The 23,517-nt window shown below is 41.8% G+C and overlaps 1 protein-coding gene across 3 annotated transcripts in view; it reads left to right on the top strand.

The window, feature by feature from the left end:
• Positions 1-20,566, top strand: part of znf592 (zinc finger protein 592) — a 143,821-nt gene extending 123,255 nt beyond the window's left edge. For 2 of the 3 annotated variants that reach the window (XM_052042609.1, XM_052042608.1), the window contains 3 exons: positions 2,065-2,177; positions 9,894-10,029; positions 14,538-20,566. In XM_052042609.1, the coding sequence (XP_051898569.1) occupies positions 2,065-2,177; positions 9,894-10,029; positions 14,538-15,026 (738 nt within the window). In that variant the 3' untranslated portion in view covers positions 15,027-20,566. The remainder of the gene's footprint in view (positions 1-2,064; positions 2,178-9,893; positions 10,030-14,537) is intronic. The other variant, XM_052042611.1, reaches the window with a different exon arrangement.
• The last annotated feature ends 2,951 nt before the right edge of the window (positions 20,567-23,517 follow it).

Below are 23,517 nucleotides of genomic sequence, written 5' to 3'. Positions count from 1 at the left end.
GAAACCGGAGCACCCGGAGGAAACCCACGCAGACACAGGAGAACGTACAAACTCCTTACAGCGACGGGAATCAAACCCCGATCACTGGCGCTGTAATATCGTTGCACTAACCGCTACGCTACTGTGCCGCCCACATGTTAGTGTTAGTGGGCAGTTCACTTCCAGGGGAATTCATTTGGTGCTAGAATTCTGAAAGTTTCATCTATTCATGTGGGGATCTGGTTGTTGCTGTCAACGCCAGCATTTATCACCCATCCCTAATTGCCTTTGAGAGTCGTCGCTGTGGGTAACCTTGATGTTCAACTGGACAAGCCAACATGTGGGTGCGGCACACGATTGGGAAAACAAATGCTATGCTGGCCTTTATGAGACGATTTGAGTACAGTAGTAAAGATCATCTTACTGCAGTTATATAGAGCCTTACTAAGACTGCATCTGGCATATTGGGTACAGTTTTGATCTCCTTGCCTTAAAGGATGTACTTGCCTGAGAAGGAGGGCAGCCAAGATTCATTAGGCTAGTTCCAGGGATGGTGAGTTTATGAGAAGAGATTGACCAGGGCCTTTTTTGAAAAAAAAGGAATGAGAGATGTCATTGAACCTTAACAAAGAAATTCTCACAAGGTTCAATAGGCTGTATGTTGGAAGGATGCTCTCCCCAACTTGAAGAATCTAGAGCCGAGGGTCGTAGTCTCAGAATAAAGGGTAGGGAAGGGCAGGCCAATTGGGACTGAGGAGAGAAGTTTCTTCACCGGACTGAGAGTGGTGGATCATTGTAATTCTCTACCCCAGAGGGCTGTGATGTTTCAGTCACTAAGTTCATTCAGAGCAATGATAGATTTCTAAATATGAAGGGAACCAAGAGATACGGGGACAGGGCAGGAAAATGGCTTTGAGGTAGAAGATCAGCCAAGATCTTGATGAATAGCAGAGCAGGTAAGATGGCCTGTGTAATCCTATCTTGCCTGTAATGTGTTGATCAGGACTGTATGTATTATTTAAGCTTGTAATCTAATTTGTGATGTTACACAGTTCTAGCATAACCTAACAGCTCTTCCTTACCTCAGTTAATACAGGAACATTAGAAAACACCTAAAACCAATTCCACTCCCCTGCTTACTCTGCATCAGACATGTATCTAATTTTATTTTAGAAACGCACTGCTCTTTGACTCTGCCTTTCCAATACCCCTAAAATCCTCTGCAGGAAGAACATTTCTTCCATCTTCCCCATTCATTCACAATTGGTAAAAATCTGGAGCAGAAATTCTTATTTTCAGCCTACTGAATGTCCTCCACATCCTCTCCCAGCATTGATGGTAGACCATACCAGACTTGCCTGTGCTGAATTTCTTGCTTTCTCTTTGGAGATGAAATTGCTTGTGTAATATAGTTATGGGGAAATCAAAAACCATGGTTCATAAGTATAAAACAGTCACTTTAAATCAAAGGAGGAATTCAAGAGAAAGTTAATTACGTTGAGGGTGGTCAGAATGTGAAACGAGGCATGGAAAGGTTGAGATCAATGATATAGATGTGTTTAAGAAGCAAGATGACTAGTCAAGCAAGAAATAGAAGATAATACTTGTAAGATGAGAGGATTCATGTACAGTGCTTGATCACTGGCAGTGACCATTTGGCCTGATTCACTGCCATAAATTGTGCGAAGTATAATGTAAGGAAACAAAGATATCGTTATGCCTTGTGTATGAGTAAATTAGACCAACAGCACACCACACCATAGAGGTGTAAGGTGGAGTAGAGCTTTGCACCTGCAGGTTCTCTCGACAAACTGAGTTTTTTTTTTCCCCCCACACGTTTCTTAATTCTCAGTCCCTTCTACTCCCCATAATAGAAAAGTGATTTCTATTCACACAAATCAGGAGTAGGGGTAGGCCATTCATGGTAGTAGATGAACTCTAGTTGGCCTCTAGAAAGCTTGGCCAATCACTGAACTAAAGCATTTTGTCTCCAGATCCATAACCAAGGTAAGATTAAACACATCCAGTCTTTAAGGTGAAGCAGTTATTATTCTGTATTTCAATCCCCTTTCTCACTTTCACCAGTCAATGAAGAGATATCCTTGCCGACAGTGCGATCGTTCTTTCAACTCCTCACACAGTCTGCGGAGACATGTCCGAGTGAATCATGATGGCGTCAAGAGAACCTATACCTGTTGGTAAGCATTGGACCAGTCTTCGTGAATGTGCCTAAGTTGCCTGATCTGCCTGATCAAATCACACGGCTCACCAAAAGAATTCTGTTGAGAAACAAAGGACTGCAGATGCTGGAATCTAGATGAAAAACACTATGATGCTGGGGGAACTCAGCAGGCCAGGCAGAATCGGTGGAGAAAAGCAGGCAGTCAACATTTCGGGTCGGGAGCCTTTCAGAAGACGGAAAATAGGAAAAGGGAAAGCCCAATATACAGGAGGGAAAAGCAGAGCAGTGATAGGTGGACAAAAGAGGGGAGGTGTGGTGGGCACAGGGTGGTGACAGGTGGATGCAGGTAAGAGATAGTGATAGGCAGGTGTGGGGGAGGAGGGGAGAGCAGATCCACCGGGGGATGGGTCAAAGGTAAGGAGAGAGAGGAAAGAAGAAGAAATAAAGAGGGGGGTGGTAGAAAAAAGAGAGATGGGCTAGGAAAGGGAAGAAGAGAATAGTGGGGGGTTATGGGGAAGGGGGGTGGGGATTACTTAAAGTGGGAGAATTCTATGTTCATCCTGTTAGGCTGCAAGGTTCTAAGACAGAAAATGAGGTGCTGTTCCTCCAGTTTGCACTTGGAATTCTCCTGGCAGTGGAGGAGGCCGAGGACTGACATATCAGTGACAGTGTGGGAGGGGGAGTTGAAGTGACTGGCAACAGCGAGATGCAGATCGCGGTTACAGAGCACAGGTGTTCTGTGAAACGGTCACTTAGTCTGCGTTTGGTCTCTCCAATGCCGAGTGCGGTAGATGATATTACGGGAGAAGCGGGTGAATCGCTGTCTCACCTGAAAAGGACTGTTTGGGTCCCTGGATGGAGGTGGTGTAGGAGCAAGTGTTGCACCTATGGCGGGAGCAGTGGAAAGTTCCCATGGTGGGAGCGGGATGGGTGGGGGGGGGGTGAACTAGGGAGTCACAGAGAGCGCAGTCCCTGCGAAAGGCAGAAAGGGTGGGGAGGGGAAGATATGCTTGGTGGTGGGGTCCCGTTGGAGATGGTGGAAGGGGTGAAGAATAATGTGTTGGATACGTAGGCTGGTGGGATGAAATGTGAGGACAAGGGGGACCCTATCCCTGTTGGGTCTGGGAGGGGTGGGGGTGAGAGTGGAGGTGTGGGAAATGGTGGAGATACGGGTGCGAGCTCTCTCAACCACAGTTGGGGGGGAAGCCCCGGTTAGAAAAGAAGTTGGACATCTCGGATATCCTGGAGTGGAAAACCTCATCATCAGGGAGGAGGCGGAGAAATTGAGAAAAAGGGATAGCATCCTTACAAGGGACAGGATGGGAGGAGCTTAATCGAGGTAGCTGTGGGCATCCGTGGGTTTGTAGAAGTTGTCGGTGAATAAGGAATCTTCTGAGATGGAAAGGTAGAAGAAGGAGAGACAAGTGTCAGAGATAGTCCAAGTGAATTGGAGAGCAGGGTGAAAATTTGTGGCGAAATTTATGAAACTGTCGAGTTCTGCACGGGTACAAGAGGTGGCACCAATCCAGTCGTCGATATAGCGAAGAAAGAGTTGAGGAACGGGGCCGGAGTAGGCTTGGAACAGAGACCGTTCAACATAGCCAATGAAGAGGCAGGCATAGCTGGCCCATGCGAGCGCCCGTGACTACGTCTTTGGTCTGTGGAAAGTGAGAGGAATCAAAAGTGGTTTAGGACGAAGACAAGTTCAGCCAGGCGGAGGAGAGTGTTAGTGGAAGGGGACTGGTTCTGTCTCTGGTCGAGAAAGAAGCGGAGGGCGGTGAGGCCGTCATGATGGGGAATGGAGGTATATAGGGACTGGTTGTCCATTGGTGAAGATGAGGTTGTGCGTGCCGGAGAACTTAAAGCTATGGAAGAGTTGGAGAGCATTTGATGTGTGATAAGATAAGATCTCTTTGTTAGTCACATGTACATCAAAACACACAGTGAAATATATCTTTTGCGTAGTGACTTGGGGGGCAGCCCGCAACTGTCACCACGCTTCCGGTGGGTGGGAAGGGATTGGACCGGGGGGACAGGATAGTGTCCAGTTATGAGGATACGAACTCCATGGGGCAAGAGAATGCAGAGACAACAGGTCTGCCGGGACAGTCCTCCTCGTGGATTTTGGGGAGGAGATAGAAGCAGGCAGTCCTAGGTATGAATACAGAATTCTGTTTGCTTGCAATTGCCCCTCCGTTTACCTCAGCCCTTGGAGGCTAATAAATTGGAATATAGTCATTGGTAGCAGTCAATTTCCTTTTTACATCAGCAAAATGCCATAAATGGAAAGAAAGGTCACATTCAAAACACTTTTGCTTGTGTCCCAACTAGCACTGAATCCCATTTATCCATCGCTGCATTGCCTTCTGGTGAGACATAGTTTGATTTTCAAAGTTGTCATTGTCATTTTCAAATATCTTCAATTCCTCACAAATCCAGCAGTAAAATCACCTCCAGCATTAAGCCATCTGGGTTAGCTCTGCAGGTCTGATTCTGGCCTTTTGCAGGTCCTCTTGTTTTAATCATTGACTGCTGTGCCTTCAGTTGACAAGTCCTTAAGCTCTGGTGTAGCCTCCCCAAATCTCTCTACCTTCCCTTCCTTCCTTACTCGGATGGATTATAATTTGTTAATGCTCTGTGTATTTTTTCTACCTTTAAATTGCAATAAAAATACAAGTTGGTGTTGTTTCAGGCTGTTGAAGGAAAGCTATTGAATGAGACACTGAAACTACTTCCTGTTCCTGTTCATGAATAATGCCAAACAATTTTTTACACAGACCGGTTAGGATTTCAGTTTAAGAACTTTGAAAGACAAACAACTTTATTTAATGCATTGTTTGTGGTTGTAGAACTCAAAGAATATATGAACCTTATAAAGATAATACACCATTTTAAGCTGGAGGGTGTACCAGATGCAGTGAAGCAATATACAAAGAAGAACTGCACGTGGTAAAATTAGAATTCCAGAACTGATCTGGTGGTGCATTAGCATCTCAAAAGGGCAGAGTCAGGTCTTTTAAAGAAGACAATAAGTTTGAAGATCAGTGGTGTGGAAGTTTACCTTTAAGGGGTTTTTAATTTAAAAATTGGGAAGTTGAATTTTGAAAAATATTCAGGATCAGTATTTAAGTTCAGAATTTTGGAAAAACTTGCATCCTACGTATGTAGGAGCAGTGATAGAGATCAGTTAACATCAATGCACTTTATCTATAGAAACAGGATCAAGAAGGAAAGATTTTCAAAACTGATAATTGTGTCAGGGATTTGTACATTGTGGTTTTATACAGGTACAGGAATGGCAGCCATTCAGTCATTGAATTAAATTGCCTGTCTCCATTCCGTTTACTCATCTTTTCTTGGTATCCTCACAAAACATACTCTCCCTTAGAGTTATTGTTGTGCCAAAGTTAAGAAAGATTGTTCACAGATCCAATAGAAATAAGCTCTGCCCACGCAATGCTGCACTCAACGCACTTTATTGCTAAGTTATCTCGGAAGCACAGCTGAGCCTGTTTAAGTGCAGCGCCAGTCGTGACCTAACCTGTGGTGAACTCAAATCCAAGAAACCTCACCACCAGCGTGCTCACTCTTTTATACCCTGGTTACTTCTCTCCGCCCCTATCTGGGTCAATCCTTTGTCCAGGTTGACCCATCACGTAACCAATTCCTCGGTCACTGCAGGCTCATGTCTGCAGAGACAATACCTTGGTTACCTGGCACCTAGGTCACCCTACCCCCGCACACGCACCCACTTGATCCCAGCAATAGTTCCTTGCCCCCTCTGGCCAACATTTCAGGATTCTTACTACAGTTATTATCATATTTAATATTCAAGCTCCCAGAGGTTTTGAAGTTGGTTTTTGATAAGATTGAGCAAATAAGTAAAGCTCAACTTCCTTTACTGCCGCCTGAGTTACACAGTAAGAGATGAAAGTTCACGTGTCGGTCAGTGTAAGTAACCAGTATAGCAGTAACACACCTTCCTAGTTCTACACCTTGTGCATGTGGACAGTAATGTGGAGTCGCAGTAAATTCCGTGAACAGATTGTCACTCCACAACAGTCATGGAGTATTTAAAACAAATTTAATGTAATTGAATCATCAAGTATCATTTGAGATGCAGTCAAAAAGTGATGTGAATGCAAAAACAAAATGCCTAGTTTTAATTGGGGTTCTATAATGCATGAAGAAGTCATTCAACATCAGATTGAAGCTGATAAAAATCTGCATGAAATTGCAACGTACACAAATAACATGGTAATTGTGGTATTAAATTTTTGCTCGTTCAGTTCTAAGAACCAAGTGCAATGATTTGAAAGAAATATAACCTGGCTGAATCATCACCTATTATTACAAAGAAACGTGAGTGCTTGAAAGGCAGTGTTTTTCCCTTTTGTTTTGTTTGACACTTTTCCTCAAAGCAGTTAATTCACAAGTGGACTGTGCCATTTCAGACACCAGAAGTCCTGCATGACCCTACCAGCAATAACTACCTATATTAATATGGCTTCTTCAACATAAAATATTTCTGAGTCTTTCAGAGTGGTGTTGTCAAGCAAAATTAGACAGTGACATTAATGAGGTATTGGGCCAAATGAGCAAGTCCTCTACCAATCAGGGTTTTGTGGAGCATCTTAGAATGGGAAACAGAGGAGAGATTTATGACAAAGTTCGGGCTTTGACTGCTGAAGGCAATAGGACTAGGGGAGATTAGATACAGGGAAGGTGAAAGCCAAGGAGAGATTTAAAGATGTGAATAAGAACTTCTAAAAACAAGGAGGTTCTAACTAGGAGATGATGTAAGTCAGCAACCATGGTTAATGACTGAACAAATTAGTGTGAATTTGAACATAAGCAGTAGCATTTTGAGTGACGTGTTAGAGTAGGCATCTCAAGCCAACAAAAGTGTGAATGAAGGGTTAAGCCAAGGCAAGGCCAAAGTTGGGCATTACTCTGAGATAGAAATGGATGGTCTGTGTGAAGACAGCAATAAGACAGCAAAAAGTCAACTAAGAAATGATATAACTCCAAGCTCCAAACAAGATTCAGTGTTAGCCTTGCCAGGAAAGTATCATGCTGATGGTTGGAGAGAAGAGTTTGGGGTGGGGTCTGAAGATACTGGCTTTGATGTTCCCAATAGTTATTTGGAACACCAGGTGCTGTGCTTTATTTTATGAACAGTGGGTACTTTTCAAGCATAGGCCAGAATCTACACGTCAGCATTTTGTTCATGTGGGTGAGATCTAGCTTGAAGCTTCTCTGACCTGATGTAGGTATTCATAATAAGTGTGCACATCCTTGCATGTGTGTAGGTTCCTCCAGGGCATCAACATGGGTGTGCCAAGCAAAAAACATTTTAGGAAATAGTAGTGCTTTGCCACCTAGTGGGCGTATCCTGTAATTTTTAGAATTCAAAGATTTATGTATATTTTTTTTAAAAAGGCGTTGTTTGGCTATAAATATTTATATTTACCTGGAACATACTGGAAAGTGCTACCAGCATTTCTCAACCTAAGTGCCACCAGGATCAAGATTCCTGTGCAAGTATGTACATTCAAAATTTGCTGATCTTTTCGGACATTCCTGATCAAACCTGTTTGGTTTCCAAACAGTGCAACTAGAATTTACTTTGCTTCTATGCCTTTTTGGGCAAAGTTGAGGCAATAGGGGCCATGGAATTGGAAGTTGTTAAAAAGACAGAGGGCATGTGAAGTGTCCTGGATGTAGGTGGGAAGGGACTGGACAACGGGAGACAGGATCGTCAAAGTATGAAGAGATAAGTTCAGTGGAAAAAGAGCAAGCAGAGACAATGGGCCTACCATGACAGAGTCCTGTTTGTGGATCTTGGATGAAAGATTGTGCCCCAACCTCTCACTTACTGCTTCCATCAGGTTTGAAGTTGAAGTAGAATTTATTGCCATATGCACAAGTGCATGTATGCGCAGGTGCAATGAGAAAACTTGCAGCAGCATCACAGGCACATAGCATCTGAAAGCAGCATTCACAAGAAAAACACAAATTATACACAATCCTTACAAGAAAACACAATTAGAACAAAAAAAAAGTCAATTTTAGTTCAAAGTGGTCATAGTGTTGCTGAACTGTAGTGATGAGGGTTGTGCCAGTTAGTTCAAGAACAGAATAGTTGAAGGGAAGTAGCTGTTCTTGAACCTGGTGGTGTGGGGACTTCAGACTTCTGTACCTCCTGCCTGATAGTAGCTGCAAGAAGATGGCACGGCCCGGATAGTGGGGATCTTTTGACAATGGATGTTGCCGCCTTGAGGCAGCATGTCCTGTAGATACTACCGATGGTGGGGAGGAATGTGCCAGTGATATATTGGGCTGAGTCTACTGCTCTCTGCAGCTTCTTGCGTTCCTGCCCATTCAAATTGCTGTACCAGGCCATGGTGCAACCAGTCAGGATACTTTAAACTGTACATCTGTAGAAGTTTGTTAGATTGTTCAATGACTAGCTGAACCTCCTAAGAAAAGGAAGATGCACCAGCATCTTTATTGTGATTGCATCTGTGTGTTGGGCTCAGGACAGGTCATCCGGTATGTTAATGTCAGGAATTTCTTTGGAGGGGAGATCTGTGACAGTGTGGGAGATGGTGGCCGGGTATTCGTTGGTGGGGTCATAGTCCAGGGGTAGTAGGAAGAGGTGCCTGAGAGCTGCCGTCTGGCCTCTGCAAGGTAAAGGTCAGTCCGTCAGGCTACAATGGCACCGCCCTTGTCTGCAGCTTTGATGACTAGGTTGGGATTGGTGTAAAGTGAATGGAGTGTTATGCGTTCAGACACTTTTTTTCTGTTTGGAGGGAAGTGGAGAGGGAGCAGAAGCCCAAGAAAAGGTGGAAATGTGAGAAGGGGCTTCATCAACCACAGTAGAAGGGAGGCCACATTTCCTGAAAAAGGAGGACATTTCGGATGTCCTGGAATGGTTAACCACAGCTCATTAGACTGCTCTGTCAGCAGCTCCCAAACCACAACTTCTACCACAAGGATAGGAGCAGGAGATGCATAAGAACTTCGCCACTTGCAAGTTCCCTTCCAAGTCCCTCGCCATTCTGATTTGGAAATGTATTGCTGGTGCTTTGTTGCTGGCACTAAGTCCTAGAACTCACTACCCAACAGCACTGTGGGACTACCATCATCAGAAGGGCTATAGTGGTTCAAGAAGCAGCTGACCACTACCACCTCAAGGTAGGTAATAAATGCCCCAATGAATTGGGATGGGTAATAAATGCTTAGATCCCAGAAATGAAAACTTTACAAAAACAGCTCCTATTGCTGTACAGCAGAGGGATCTCCCTGCTATCTGCTGCAGAGAGTGTCACCACTAGGTTGTTCTCATCTGCCTCCTTCCAGTTGCTGAGAAGCTGCTTCCCGAATCGTACCATGGATTCCATCCATTAGAGAGACAATAAACAAGATCCCACTGCCCAGAAAATGTCCATTTGGAAATGGGTCAGCAGAAAAGGCTCTGAAATGATAATATAGCAACAGATGTATCTTATCAATTATATTTTTTAAACCTTTTTGTACTTGGCTGAAGAAAGAAAATTAACCATCAAAAATCCTTTGAATTAATCTGTGATTATTGGCTGCAGTGTCTATATTCCCATTTAAAAATGGAAAATATTTAAGATTAAAATATTCCCAAAGAAGAATTGATCTGACCTGTTTACATGAACAATCCCTTTTGATATTTCACAATTTTTGCTATCGTTTCCAGGTACTGCACAGATGAAAAGCACTTTTTTGCCAAGCGCTTCATGCTGGAAAAACATATCAACCTAATGCATGGCATCAGAAACCCAGACTTCAGCCAGATGCCGAAAGCTGTACACACAAACTCAGATGCCAAAGTGGTGAGTCTTCCTTCCCCATTTGTTATGTTAAGGTAGGTATCACAGGTTTTGTGTAGTGAGAAGGCAGAAGGGTGTGGGCAAACGCCTGGAATTCCCTGCATCAGGTATAGCTGATCAGTAAGAGGTGAGATGCATCTTAGCAGGGAACTTGAAAATCAGTGGCGAAGCACATTATTTACCTGTGCTGCTCTGAGGACTGATGAGGTCAGACCAACAACAAAAAAGCAAGCAAAGGATTTGAGTTTTAGATTCTCGTGGTCATGGGGTGATACAATGCAAAAACAGGCTCTTCAGCTCACCAAGTCCACACCAACCATCAAGAACCCATTTACACTAATTCTACACAAATTCCATTATATTTTCATTCTCCCTACATTCCCATCACTTCTAGATTTTTACCACTCACCTACACACTAGGGGCAATTTACAGTGTCCAATTAACCTACCAACCTGCATATCTTTGGTATGTGGGATGACACCAGAGCTCCTGAGGGAAATCCATGCAGATATAGACCGTGCAGACTCCACGCAGGCAGCAGTAGAGGTCAGGATTGAACCCAGTTTGATAGAACTGTGAAGCAGCAGCTCGACAAGCTGTACCACTGTGCAGCCCGCTGAGGAGTAGTTTTCCAGGACTTGAGGATCAAATCTGTATGCTGTAGGTTGGGAACTTCCCAGTGGGAAAGTGTAACATTTGAACAGGAATAATGATCTAACCCATCCACACCATCTTGTTCATGGATCCCTCGGCACAGAAGGAGGCCATTTACCTATCGTGCATGACTCTTTGCAGGATCCACTCCACTGTAGATTTTTCATTTTAGGTATCTATCCACTTCTCTTTAAAAGTTAATCCTGAATGATTTTTTTTGAGATTCTTATTGAAGTACATGAATGATGAATGGATATATTGCAAAAGTAGTCAACGTGACATGTAAATGTAATCATATGATGAGTCCTGAATTTTTGAGTGCTGAGATATTGTTTTAGATTCTTGAGAAACTCACTAGATCGTGTTGTTCTATTGAACTGCCTCTTGTGGACATGATACCAGAGCATGCATTATGAGATGGTGCAGCTTTATTCAAACTATGGGTTCCAAAATTAATGGATGGAGAACTGATTGGCAATCATGAAACAAAGAATAAACAGGTCCCTTTCCAAGTGGCAGGCTGTAATGAGTGAGGTACTGCAGTGTTCGGTGCTTGGACCCCAGCCACTTGTATGATGATTTTAGATGAGGGAATTAAATGTAATATCTTTGAGGATGACACAAAGCTGGGTGGGAGTGTCAGCTCTTAATGGGACGCAGAGAGGTTCCAGTGCGACTTGGACAAGTTAAGTGGGCAAATGCATGGCAGATGCAGTGTAATGTGGATAAATGTGCTAAAAGCAGGAAAACAGATTATTATCTCAACAGTGAGAGATTAGGAAAGGAGGAGATGCAACAAGACCTGGGTGCCCTATTACACCAATCGATGAAAGTGAGTGTGCAGGTGCAGCAGGCATTTAAGAAGGTAAATGGTACCTTGGCTTCATTGCAAGAGAATTTGAGTACAGGAACAGGGATCTCTTACTTCAAATGTACAGAGCCTTGATGAGACCATACCATGTGCACTTTTAGTCTCCTTTTCTGAAGAAGGATGTTGTTGCTCTGGAGTTCAGCAAAGGTGCACCAGACTGATTTCTAGAATGGCAGAACTGACATAGAGAGATTGGGATGATTGAGTTTAACTCTGCTAGAGTTTAGAAGAATGAGAGGGGACTTAAACATATAAAATCCTGACAGGACAGGGCAAACTAGATGCAGCAAGAATGCTTCAGATTGTGGGAAGTCCAGAACCAGGGCCACAGCCTAAACATATAGGTAAGCCATTTAGGCTGAGATAAGGAGAAATTTCTTCACCCAAGGAACAACAAACCTGTGGACGACTTTACTACAAAAGGTAGATTGGATCTAAAAGGCCATGTCATTAAATATATTCAAGAAGGAGTTTGATTATAGTTCTTGTAGCGGAAAAGATCAAGGAGTATGAGGAGAAAACAGAAACAGGGCACTGAATTTAGATGATCAGCTATGATCATGTTGAATGAAAGAGTAGGCTTGAAGTGCACTTGCTAACAGACAAAATCAAAGAGAACAGGGATATGCAAAATAATAATTTTAATCTATTATTTATAAAATCTGCTTTGTACATTTTGATCATGAATAAGCCTTTGAAACTCAATGATCTACGTGCAGTCTGTAATGTCCATAAGCTCCCACAATGCCTTCAACAGCACCTTCCAAGCCCACCACCCGAAAGGAGTGCAAGTCTATATCTGACAGGTGGGAGTCATTCAAAAGTGAGATAATGAAAGTTCAGGACCATGGTATTCTCATAAGTGTGGAGGGTAAGGAGAGAAAGTCCAAGGAACCCTAAATAGCAGGGGATATTGAAGGGTGGATAAAGAATCAAAAAAGAACCATATGACATGTATAAAGAACTGAAAAGGGGGAGCAGAGAAAATGCAGGGTGAGTCTTAAAAGAGAAATTAGGAGGGCAAAGAGGGGGCATGAAATATCACTGGTGGACAAGAATGAGGAAAAGCCCAAAGCATTTTATGTACATTAAGGACAAGATAGTAACTAGGGGAAGAGTAGCATCCATTAAGGGTTAAAGGGGCAATTTGTACATGGAGCCAGAAGTAGTAGCTGAGGTCCTAAATGAATACATCTCATCTGTATTCACTAAGAAGTAGAACAATGTAGTTGGAGAATTTGTGAAGGGGGATATTGAAGTTCTAGACATTTAAAAAGGAGGAAGTGTTAGGTGTCTCAGTGGGCTTAAAGGTGGGTAAATCCCCAGGGCCTGATTAGACGTATTTCAGGCTGCTTTGAGGGGTGGGAGTAAATTGCTGGGGCCTTGACAATAGATTTTTAAATCTTCACTGACCACAGCTGAGGTGTCAGATGACTAGAGGACAGCAAATATGGTACCTTTTATTCAAGAAGGACAACAAAGATAAAGTATGTAATTATAGCCCTGTGGGTTTAACGTTAATAGCAGGAAGTTATTGGAAAAATTCTGAGGGATTAATTTGTACTTGAAATGGTGACGATTAATCAAAGATGGCCCATATGGCTTTGTTAAGGGAAGATCCTGCACGACCAATTTGATTGAATTTTTTTTTAAATATTCCTAGAAACCTCCCCCCCTGCCCCACCCCCGCCCCCCCCCCCCCCAACCTGATTGAATTTTTTGAAGAGGTGAAAGGCCTTTGATCAAGGTCCCACATGGGAAGCTGGTCTAAAGGTTTGGAGCCCATTAGATCCAAGGCAGGTCGGCAAATTGGATCCAAAATTGGCTTGGTAATAGGAGGCAGAGGGTGACAGTGGAGGGTTGTTTTTGGGAGCCTGTGCCCAGTAGTGTACCACAGGGATCAGTGCTAGGATCCTTGCTCTTTGTTGTATACATCAATGATTCGGATATGAATGTAGGAGATGTGATTAGTAAGTTTGCAGATGACACAAACAAGTCCAAGAATCCTTGAAAGTGGCAGTACAGGTAGATAAGGTGATGAAGAAGGCATATGGGATAGTTGCCTTCATTAACCAGGGCATGGTATATAAGGACAAAGATTGCTTTATAAAACATTGGTTAGGTTGCAACTGGAGCACTGTGTGCCACATGATAGGAAGGGCATGTTTGCACTGGAGAGAATACATGGAAAATTCACTCGGATATTGCCTGGGATGGAGTGTTTCAGTTATGAGGAGACAGGATTGGCTGGGTTTGTTTTTCTCTGAGCAGAGGAGGCTGAGGATAAACCTGATGGAAGTATACAAAACTGAGGGACATAGATATGGTAAGTAGTAGGAAACATTTCCCCACAGCAAAGGTGTCTAAACTAGAGGGTAAAGGTTTATGGTAAGACTTAAGGGTTTAAAGTGGATCTAAGGAAGAGTTCTTTCAGTTAGAAGGTGGTTGGAACCTGGAATACACTGCCTGAAAGGCTGATGGAAGCAGGTATTCTCAGAACATTTGAGAAGTATCTAGATGAGCATTTGAACTGGCAAAGCAGAGAAAGCAATGAACCAAGTGCCTGGTGATAGGATTAGTATAGATGGTTATTTGATGGTCTGCATGGACTTGGTGGAGCAAAGGGCCTATTCCTATGCTGTGCAAATCCACGACTCTGTGACTCAAATGCAGTGGGTATATCAGAGCACCATCACTTTAAGACCACACACTATTTTGATTTGGTCATTCGTCACTATTCTTCCATTACTTACTGGATCAAAATTCTGGACGTAACTACACTGTGGAACACCTGCATCTCCAGAACTGCAGCAGTTTAAGAAAACATATCATTACCTTCTCAAAGGTAGCCTGGAGCAGACAGTAAATGACAGCCATACTGGTGGTGCCTATGTCCTGAATATAAATCAATAAGCTACATTTGCAGAGCACATCTGCTTAAAGATGTCAGTCTTGTGATTTCTAATTGTTCTTTCCTTTCTTGAGGAGGACCTACCTGGCAAGCGCATGGCAAGCGACTCTGAAGCAGCTGAGCAGCCCAGCTCTAACATCATAGCATCGCTTCCCAAGAAGCTAAAGGTCGCAGTGTTCAAACAGTACAGATGTTCCAAATGTGGTTATATGACCAAGAGCAAAGCCGATTTCCAGGAACACATACCCCAGCACAAGACTGATGGTTCAACTTTCCAGTGCTCACAGTGTGGCCTCTGTTATACATCGGCACTCTCCCTAAACAGGCACCTCTACATCGTCCACAAGTTCAAAGAACCTGAAAAGCTTCAGGCAGATGTGGTTAGTGAAAATGGGCAAGATGAACACAATGGGGAGTCAAACACTACGTCAGAGGAAGATGTAGATCACCAGTGCCAAGTTTGCAAGGATGTTTTTGACAATGAAACAGCATTGAGTGCTCATGTTCGGACTCATGGGATGAGGTTTATATTATCTAAGCAGAATGGAGGATCAGAACAGTGATTCCATCAGCACGAAGGAGAGATTTTTCAAATCCCCAAATCTCCTCCATCCTGGACAGGTCTGCAGTGATAAGCCTGGTTCATAGATGCATAGCACAGCAGCATACAAACAAGTAAAGTGGTCCTCATTCAAAGCTGACCAGTAAGATTCTCCCTGCCCTTTCAAAGGTCCATGACAGTGAAGCAAGAGTTGCTTCTGGATCCCTCTTCCTAGTTTTTCTTTTTCTTGTTAGGTTTTGTACTTTGTACAACCCAATGCACAATAGAACTTTACAGGGAAAGCAAGCCAAGCATGCTCTCTACATCCTTCACCTCTCAGTGCCCTCAAACTTTGTGACTTTTTATGTTTTCTGTGACTTACATTTGTGTCAAGCCCAGCTTTAAGTTAAAACTTTCCACAAGCTTTTGTGTAGCTCACAGTCTACAATGAGACAAAATAAAAGCATGCCCCATTGCTTCTGTTCTGGACAATATTATGCCAGAATTGGGGTTAGAAATCCAGTATCTCTGTCTCTAAAAGCTAATATAGTGGCTCAAAGTGAATGGTTCCCTTTTTTTATATTAAAAAATTTGAAGTTCGATGTGCATGCCATAAGGATTCACAATGTGATGTGAGTAGTTTTAAATATCCTTATCTCCCCTCCCTTATTTAGAAATAAGTAGAGATACTGTGACGAAATGTCTGCAAACATTGGCAGTGCCCTTCTCATCGTTTGTTGTGCCATTGTACCTTTTGGGTTTTCATTTTATTTTGTGCCTTTTTATTGATTAATTTCCTCCTTTCTTCTTGCCTGCTAACAAGGCACCCAAGTGCTTTCAGCACGTGCCTTCAGCTGCCTGTTACAGTTGGATCCTCTGTGAACAGAGTAATAGTCAAAATACACTGTGTCAAACAATTGCTTGTTGTAGAATCTACTTTATAATCACAGCCTGAGGTTTCCACACCCTTTTTCTTTATTCCAATACAAAAAGTACTGGAATGTCATGCAGAACCATTGCTCAAAAAAAAATGACTATTTTTCTGAGTTGTACCTTAATGAGGTTGGTTCAGATAAATCCCACAGTACAGCAAGGCTGTGTCCCTTTAAAGACCCATGTCTAAGATATAGGACCCCAGAGGTGGTCTTATTATCACCTGTGTGGTGACTCCCTCTCATTTGTGAGGCCTTTATGCACAATGACATTTTTTGAGAACTTTGTGACGTTGCTTCCAGTTATGTATAATCACATTTTTTTTCTGTTGCACTGCCTCTGAGTTGGAGACAGGCCCTCAAAATCATGGACTAACAGCACAAAGACAAGCTCTTTGGTCTTCATTTGATTCTGGTGAATTATTTCAACCACAAGACACCTGTTGTAATCCCAGTCTCTTCCCTTCCAAACAGCTGAATCAATCTCTTTCCTTGTGTTATTTATAAACTGTGGCAGAGAGCTCCACATTTTAATGAACTGCTTTGTTTGTTTTTTAAATATACAAAAATCTTTTCTGACCTCTCCTTTAATTCTAAAAGGGGAAAAACCCATTGAACAAGTTAGCCAGAGCTCCTCACAGCACCTGGTTAGAAGAAGTTTTGAGCCATTGCATTTATTCCCCATTAATTAGGAAGAGCTGCATGTTTTCAACTCTCTGGGTGATTAGAGTACTGTCTAGGGGTTGGGGGGGCAGATGGTAGAGTGGTAGAAACTATGCTGTGCTGTATTGCACATCAAGGCATAACTCCTCAAAAGGACCAGATAACTTCAGCAAAGCTAGCTCTTTTTTTCTAAAACTCCCTGAATATTCTAAAACTAGGTACAAGTGGCAAAGCCAGTAAAATAACCATAGCTTTTAGACAAAACATGCTGTTTCTTGGAATTGGAAATATCTGCTCGGTATTGTTCTTAGTTTATTGAGAGAAGCTGGTTTGAAATAGTTTCTGCTCTGAAAGCAGGAGACCCCCTTGCAACACCTCTCATGCAGGAGGAATTGCCATAAGCTATTAAGTCACCAGAATTTTAATTACAATTTAGTTGTACTGTGGCACTCAAATGTGTGGCTGTTAGCAGTGTTACTGACTTGTAACACTTTGCTCCTGAATTATAATTTAAATTGGGAATTCTGGTAGACTTGCCATTCTGGGCTGGAGGAGGTTTATCTGATCTGCTGTATGCATTTGTTCTTTGCATCCTGTGCATCAGACACTGGCACAATACAGAAACCTCTTAGAGTTCATGTTGGGAATTTGAATGGTACTCTCCTGAGATAGCATTTTGAGATCTAGAATACACAGGACCAAATCAGATTCAAAGTGATCTTATGAATCACTAATTCCTTGTTAAGATGCAAGACAGTAATGTCAGTTTTCCAAGGGCCAAATAAGAGCAGAATTTTAAAACAGGTAACCCAGAGCGAGATTTTCCATGTCTTCAAAAAGCAAACTGATATAAAATTGACGATTGCACATTGTCCTCAATTAAATATGAGAGAAATTACTGAAAGCATTATGCAGATTTTTTAAAAATTATTAAATTGAAAATCTTGCTACCGAGTTATAATTTCCACCATTTTTCATAATTTGGAAGAAATCAAGCAGTCTCTTTGATATGTTCTCATTTTACACTGAAAATAAAATGAAAGTGTCTGACTCTGGTGCTGGTTACCAGAGACTAGTGTGGGTTTGTAAAATCATGTAACGTAGTCAAGCAGCTAACAACCGCTGAACCACTCCTTTTAGTTCAATCTTTGAAACCTAATATTTTTGGTTGAGACTAGATTTCAAGATGCAGAGAAGTTTAGTAACTCATTGGAGTTGTTTCAGATGTTTCTTCCTGCTGACTGGGCATTGTGGACTGAAGCATGGTACTCTGACAAGTGCAAGGAGGCTGGGCCTTGTGCAGGTGTCCAAACGGCCCTTACATTTTCCTCTCCTTCATCCCGTCCAAAGTGGGCCTTGCTTGTCTGAAAAGTTGAAAAGGATGTTTTCCTGCCAGCCTTGGTTGTGCATTGGTTTGTTTCGTTTTCCATCTCTTTGTGCCCATTCAGAGTGGAGGTTCCAAGAGAGTGTCTCATGACCTCGCCTTCCTTGCTGTAAATCACTTCAGAGCACAGCCGTTTAATGGGAGCATCCTCAGTTTCTCTCACCCCTATTGGGAAGAGTGACGCATTCCTTTTTGTCCACTCATTCCTATGAATCAGACGTTGTAGAATGTATGATATTGGTGTAGACTCCAATTCAATGTTTTCTTGGTAAATGGGCAGTGCCATTAAAAAGGATGCTCATTATCCGGCTTATGCACTGCCATTCCCTCTTGTACCCTCATGAATGGCACTAAAGTAGTTTACAGGAGGACCAAATAAAGTATTTTAATTTTTTTTTAAAGGACTGGTGTAATTCCCTGCATAAATGACCACTGTACTGTATCTTAAGTTTTATAAAATTAATTCCTTTAAAGAAAAATGTATCTCCCATATTACTCAATTTTATAAATTACTTTGGAGATTTATATTTAATTGTAGTCATATTGACTAAAGTTTTCACATACTTTCTATTTAAGTGCTGTACTACCTTACACTGTCATGTTCACGTGATCTGTGTTATATTACACTTAAAGGGGACATTCCAGACTCCAAGCAAAACTCTGAGACACATGTGCTTCTCTCTTACTGCCCAGGTTTTCCTACCATGTGGTATACTCTACTCGTGAGTGGTGCCCTACCTGGTCCAAAGAGGTTCTTAGCTTGTGTTTACTGTGTAGGTGAATTTAGTAAACTTGTATCAATCCATAGAGCTGGATATTCAGAATATTAATTGGAGTCTGGAGTTTGCCACTTAATATTTTTGAGCCAGAATTCAGCTCTATTATTTACTGATAAACAGTCAAAATAATTTAAAATATTTATCTAGAATTCAGCTCTGTTCACTTCCTTATTTCAGTGTCTTGATACAGCATATACGGACATTTGTACTTTTTGATAAATGTGTATAGTAGCGTGTAGAGAGACGTTTTGCAAGGTATCCCATATAGTTTGCTAAAGGTAGTTCTACATGTTATCAGGGATCTTTCCCCACCCCAAGCCATCACCCCTCTATTTAATCTGCATTGGCCTCTGTGCCTTCTTATTATGTTTACTTAAAAATATTTCAAATAAAAGCAACAAAGTGAATTTAACAGCCTCTCCTTTACAGTTATCTCTATATTGCTGTAATCTGTCCTCTGTAAATATTTACTTAGTAATATTTAGCAACTATCCTGTGGCAGTACTCTCAGTATGTCAGAGGATGCACTGTTTTATAAGGCTAAGAACATTTCACCAAATAAAACGGAATATTATTCTTCTGTAAAATGTGTCCCCTTAATGCTGAGAAGGCTAATAATCTCTGAAGTAAATATTTATGTTGGGCAGTGCACACTTATGGAATAGTGGGGAAAGGACTTTAGGAGACGTGGGCCACAGATGTTAATAGCTGGCTACAGACTTTTTTTTTATTCCCTGCGGACTTCAGACATGACTAACACCATTGCAATTTATTTAGACATCATATGCTTTTGAACTAGCAAAATATTTGTCTAAGATACTTCATTAGATCTGTAGAGTAGCTTTGATTAATTCAGATGTTCTGTTAATACAAAGACCTCAGTCATTGATTTCTGCATTCCTCCAACACTGGCCACTTGTGCCGCTCCCACTTCCTTCAACCTCCCATTGGCTACTCCACAGCATCCTAACCTCAGCGATTAATCATCCAAACCTCTCCATCTCTTTTTGGACATTCCTTTAAACCCATCCCTTTAACCAAGCTTTTTATCCCAAGTTCTAATACCTCTCTGTATCCTGCTTATTACCATTAGTGTATTTCTGTAAGGGCCTTGGAGAGTTGCACTACAGTAAAGTAAGTGTAAATTAAAGTTATTGGACAATTTTGATAACTATGAAAATGTATTCTAATACCTCCAGTTTTCTAACTACAGTAGATAGTTTTACAGAGCATTGTGGTGATTTTACCAGTACAATTCTATTCCTAGCAATTCCAATTCCCCAATTTTTTTGGAACAGGATATTAAAGCAAGTCACGGAGACACACCAGACTGATTTGGCACTATACTGTGGATGGTAGATTTTCTGGCCTTCTAGATACTGTGTTTATATTTAACAAAGTGTCAGTTCCTCGGAAGGCAGGTGTAATACTGCAGCAATTTAACCAATAGTATTCAAAAAAGGAACGAATCTTGAAGATCAGGTAAGTAGCAGACGGTTACTACAAATCTAATGGCATCATTTGAATCCAGTATTGAATAGGAATGCTCTGATTATTTTTGCCAGGACATTGCATTAAAATCCAGTTTACATATTCTGTGATCACTTTATCTCTGCAGATTACATAATGACAACTGGGTTGTGATCACCTAACCTTAAGTTATGACCTACCTATTATAGACCTTCCAAGAGTGCTGACTTCGAATCTCTCTTTTTATGTTATCTGCTTAGAAAGGCCACACTTCAATGATATTATATGATACAATTGATATTTGATCAATGTATTTCAGTTCCAAGTATATCCTGCTTACTACCATTATAAAGAATTTGTGATCCATGCAAAACTTTGACTACAGAATAAAATGTTCCCCATTTGTCAGGTTCTTGATATTTTGTACTTATTAATGGCAACAAACCCTCTGCCAAACTTCACCTCACTGAAGTAGCAACTTTTAGAGGTGTAAGATCCAATTATTTTCGAATCCGCAGGTTCTTTCAGGAGTCCAAGAATGAATTGAAGACAACTTGGTGCTTCACAAGGTTTCATTGGAAAAGTTTAAAAACAAAGTAAGTCACAGAGCACTTGGTACGAGCTTTACTACGAGGAGATGAGCCAAGACACAGGAAGTAAAATGAGCTATGGGCAGGGGGAAGAGAGCAAGAGAGTGATTAACAAAAAACAACACCTTTTGTACCTGAGGTAAGAGGTACTCCTTAGATAACAACAGTCCAATCAGAAAGCCTATTGGATACCTGTGGCAAAATCAACCAATGAAAAAACACTTATTCACTTGATGGACGAAACAATAAGCTAAGAAGCGGTTTTACCTTGTACAGCCACTTGAGATGTATTAAACACTATACATGTTTTTAAAAAAAACTACTTAAAACAGTCGAATCCAACAGAGGTCAAACTCCCTTTATTCAATGATAGGCACTTTCTAATCCTCAAGTGCTACGAGCATGATTAAAATGTGTTATGATTTGCAAATTGCTCTATTCTTTCAGTAATTAGATCTGTAAATAACTCTTTTTATCAACAAAACATACCAAGCTCATCAAACAAAATTTCCTACTGGGCTAGGAATACTGATGATAAATCTTGGTCAAGTGCAGTGAGAGGGCAGAAACTGATTTTTAAGGAGGGAATCCCAAAGCTTAGATAAGATATCTTTATTAGTCACATGTACATCGAAACACAGTGAAATGCATCTTTTGCGTAGAGTGTTCTGAGGGCAGCCCGCAAGTGTCGCCACGCTTCTGGCACCAACGTAGCATGCCCACAACTTCCTAACCCATACGTCTTTGGAATGTGGGAGGAAACCAGAGCACCCGGAGGAAACCTATGCAGACACGGGGAGAACATATAAACTCCTTACAGACAGTGGCTAGAATTGAACCCAGGTCGCTGGCACTGTAAAACGTTATGCTAACCGCTACACTACCGCGCCTGTGTACTGAAGGTCTGGTCACCAATAGCAAATCAAAGGATTTTGGAGATGTACAAGAGGATAGAATTGGATGTGCAGAAATCTGCAATGTGCACTCTAGTGCTGGCTACAGTTGGATTCAGAGACAAATCCAAGATTCAAATCTGTGAATTCCTTCACCTTCAGAGCAGTTGAGTGTGTTGCAGCTTAGGATGCATGTGTTCCTAACATGTAGTATTGATATAGAACCCAAGATTCATTTAAGAAATAAGGAAAGACCATTGAATGTTCCCCTTCACTAAACCAATAAACAAAGTCAAGATCCGCCCCTCCCAGACCAGCCTTCAGCAGCACCTTCAGCTCACTGAACATCTTTGTATCCACTGCCTTACCTATGGATAGTTCCATACATTCACCCATCACCCTGTGGAAAAATATTCTCACAAGTTTAACTTTATTACTTTGTATTCCATTAATCTGACTCAATTTATGGTTCAGCACTGGATTTGCCATTTCTATACTATGTAATATATTCTCTAAACTTGTCTTTTAGATTGTAAAACTTGTTAGCATCCGTCTTTTGTTTATTAATCTTGTGGAGTATTCTTCTGTATGTATATCCTTTCTGAGACTAGATTTGCACACAGTTCTCCAATGACATCTGCCCCACATGATCCAAAGCCTCAGCACATTCTAGCTTCATTTCCCAGCAAGTTCTTGAAACCTTCCCACCTCGGTGCCTAACAGCTTCCAGAATGATGCAAAGGTCTTGCCCCATTGCTCTATCAGGTGTGGTTTCCTGGGCACAAGCTGATAAGAGAGCTGTCTTTTTTAATAAAGTCCTCAAGGTTGTCACCTACCCAGTCTCTGATATCCCCAAATAATCCCTGCAAAATAAGGAGCAGTTATTTTTATCAATACACAATGACAGGATTTTGCTGTTGCTATTAACCAGTCCAAGTGGCAAAATTCTCCAACAGTGCTGTTAGAGATTTCCAGGACTTTGACCCATCAAAGCTGAAGGAGCTGTAATATATTTCCACGTCAAGAGAGGGTGCAACGTGAGGGAAAATTGCGAGCATTAAGGTTCCCATGTGCTGCTGTCCTTAAATTTCCAGATGGTAGAGATTGTAGATTGGAAGGTGCTTGAATCTTGCAATGTTGAAGCTGAAACCATGCAGGCAAACGGGCTATTCCGTAACAATCCTGACCTGCAACCTTTAGATGGAGGAAAGCGTTACAGGTGTAGGTGGTGAGTAAATAACAGAAAACACACAAGCTCTGACCTGTGCTGGTAACCCAGTCACATTTCTAGTAAATGTGTTGTGATTACTGTCATAATATTCAGAAGCATACCAGCTAATTTGCAAATGGCAAGGTGTCACAAGCAGCAATGAGATGATCAAAAAATGTAGTGATTTTTGGTTGACATAAACATCACCAAGGACATGGAGAAGTCTCTTGAAACAGTGCCAAGAGACTTCTGTATCCACCAAGAGATGAAGTGAAACCTCAGTTCAGCATCTCATTCTCTAGCAATGCAACACTATCTATGGCTGTGATGTATCTACCTGGATTACGTGCTCAGGACTTGGAATGGTACTTGAATCCACAATGTTCTGACTCAAAGGTGAGAGTGAAAGCGCTGAGCCAAAGCTGCCACTTAAATGTGCTTATCACAGTGATGTCTCTGTCATATTTAAGCTGTTGTAGGACTGCAGTTAAGAGCAGAACCATACTCTGGGAAGACCAATGTTATAAGGCACAGCAGAGGGACAAAGACATGAGAAGTGTGCTGACAGGGCATGTAAGGTCGTCTCAAAATT

The sequence above is a fragment of the Pristis pectinata genome, chromosome 32 (assembly GCF_009764475.1).
Source record: "Pristis pectinata isolate sPriPec2 chromosome 32, sPriPec2.1.pri, whole genome shotgun sequence".
In the NCBI taxonomy this organism is placed as follows: Eukaryota; Metazoa; Chordata; class Chondrichthyes; order Rhinopristiformes; family Pristidae; genus Pristis; species Pristis pectinata.
This window is presented reverse-complemented; position numbering and strand designations above follow the sequence as displayed.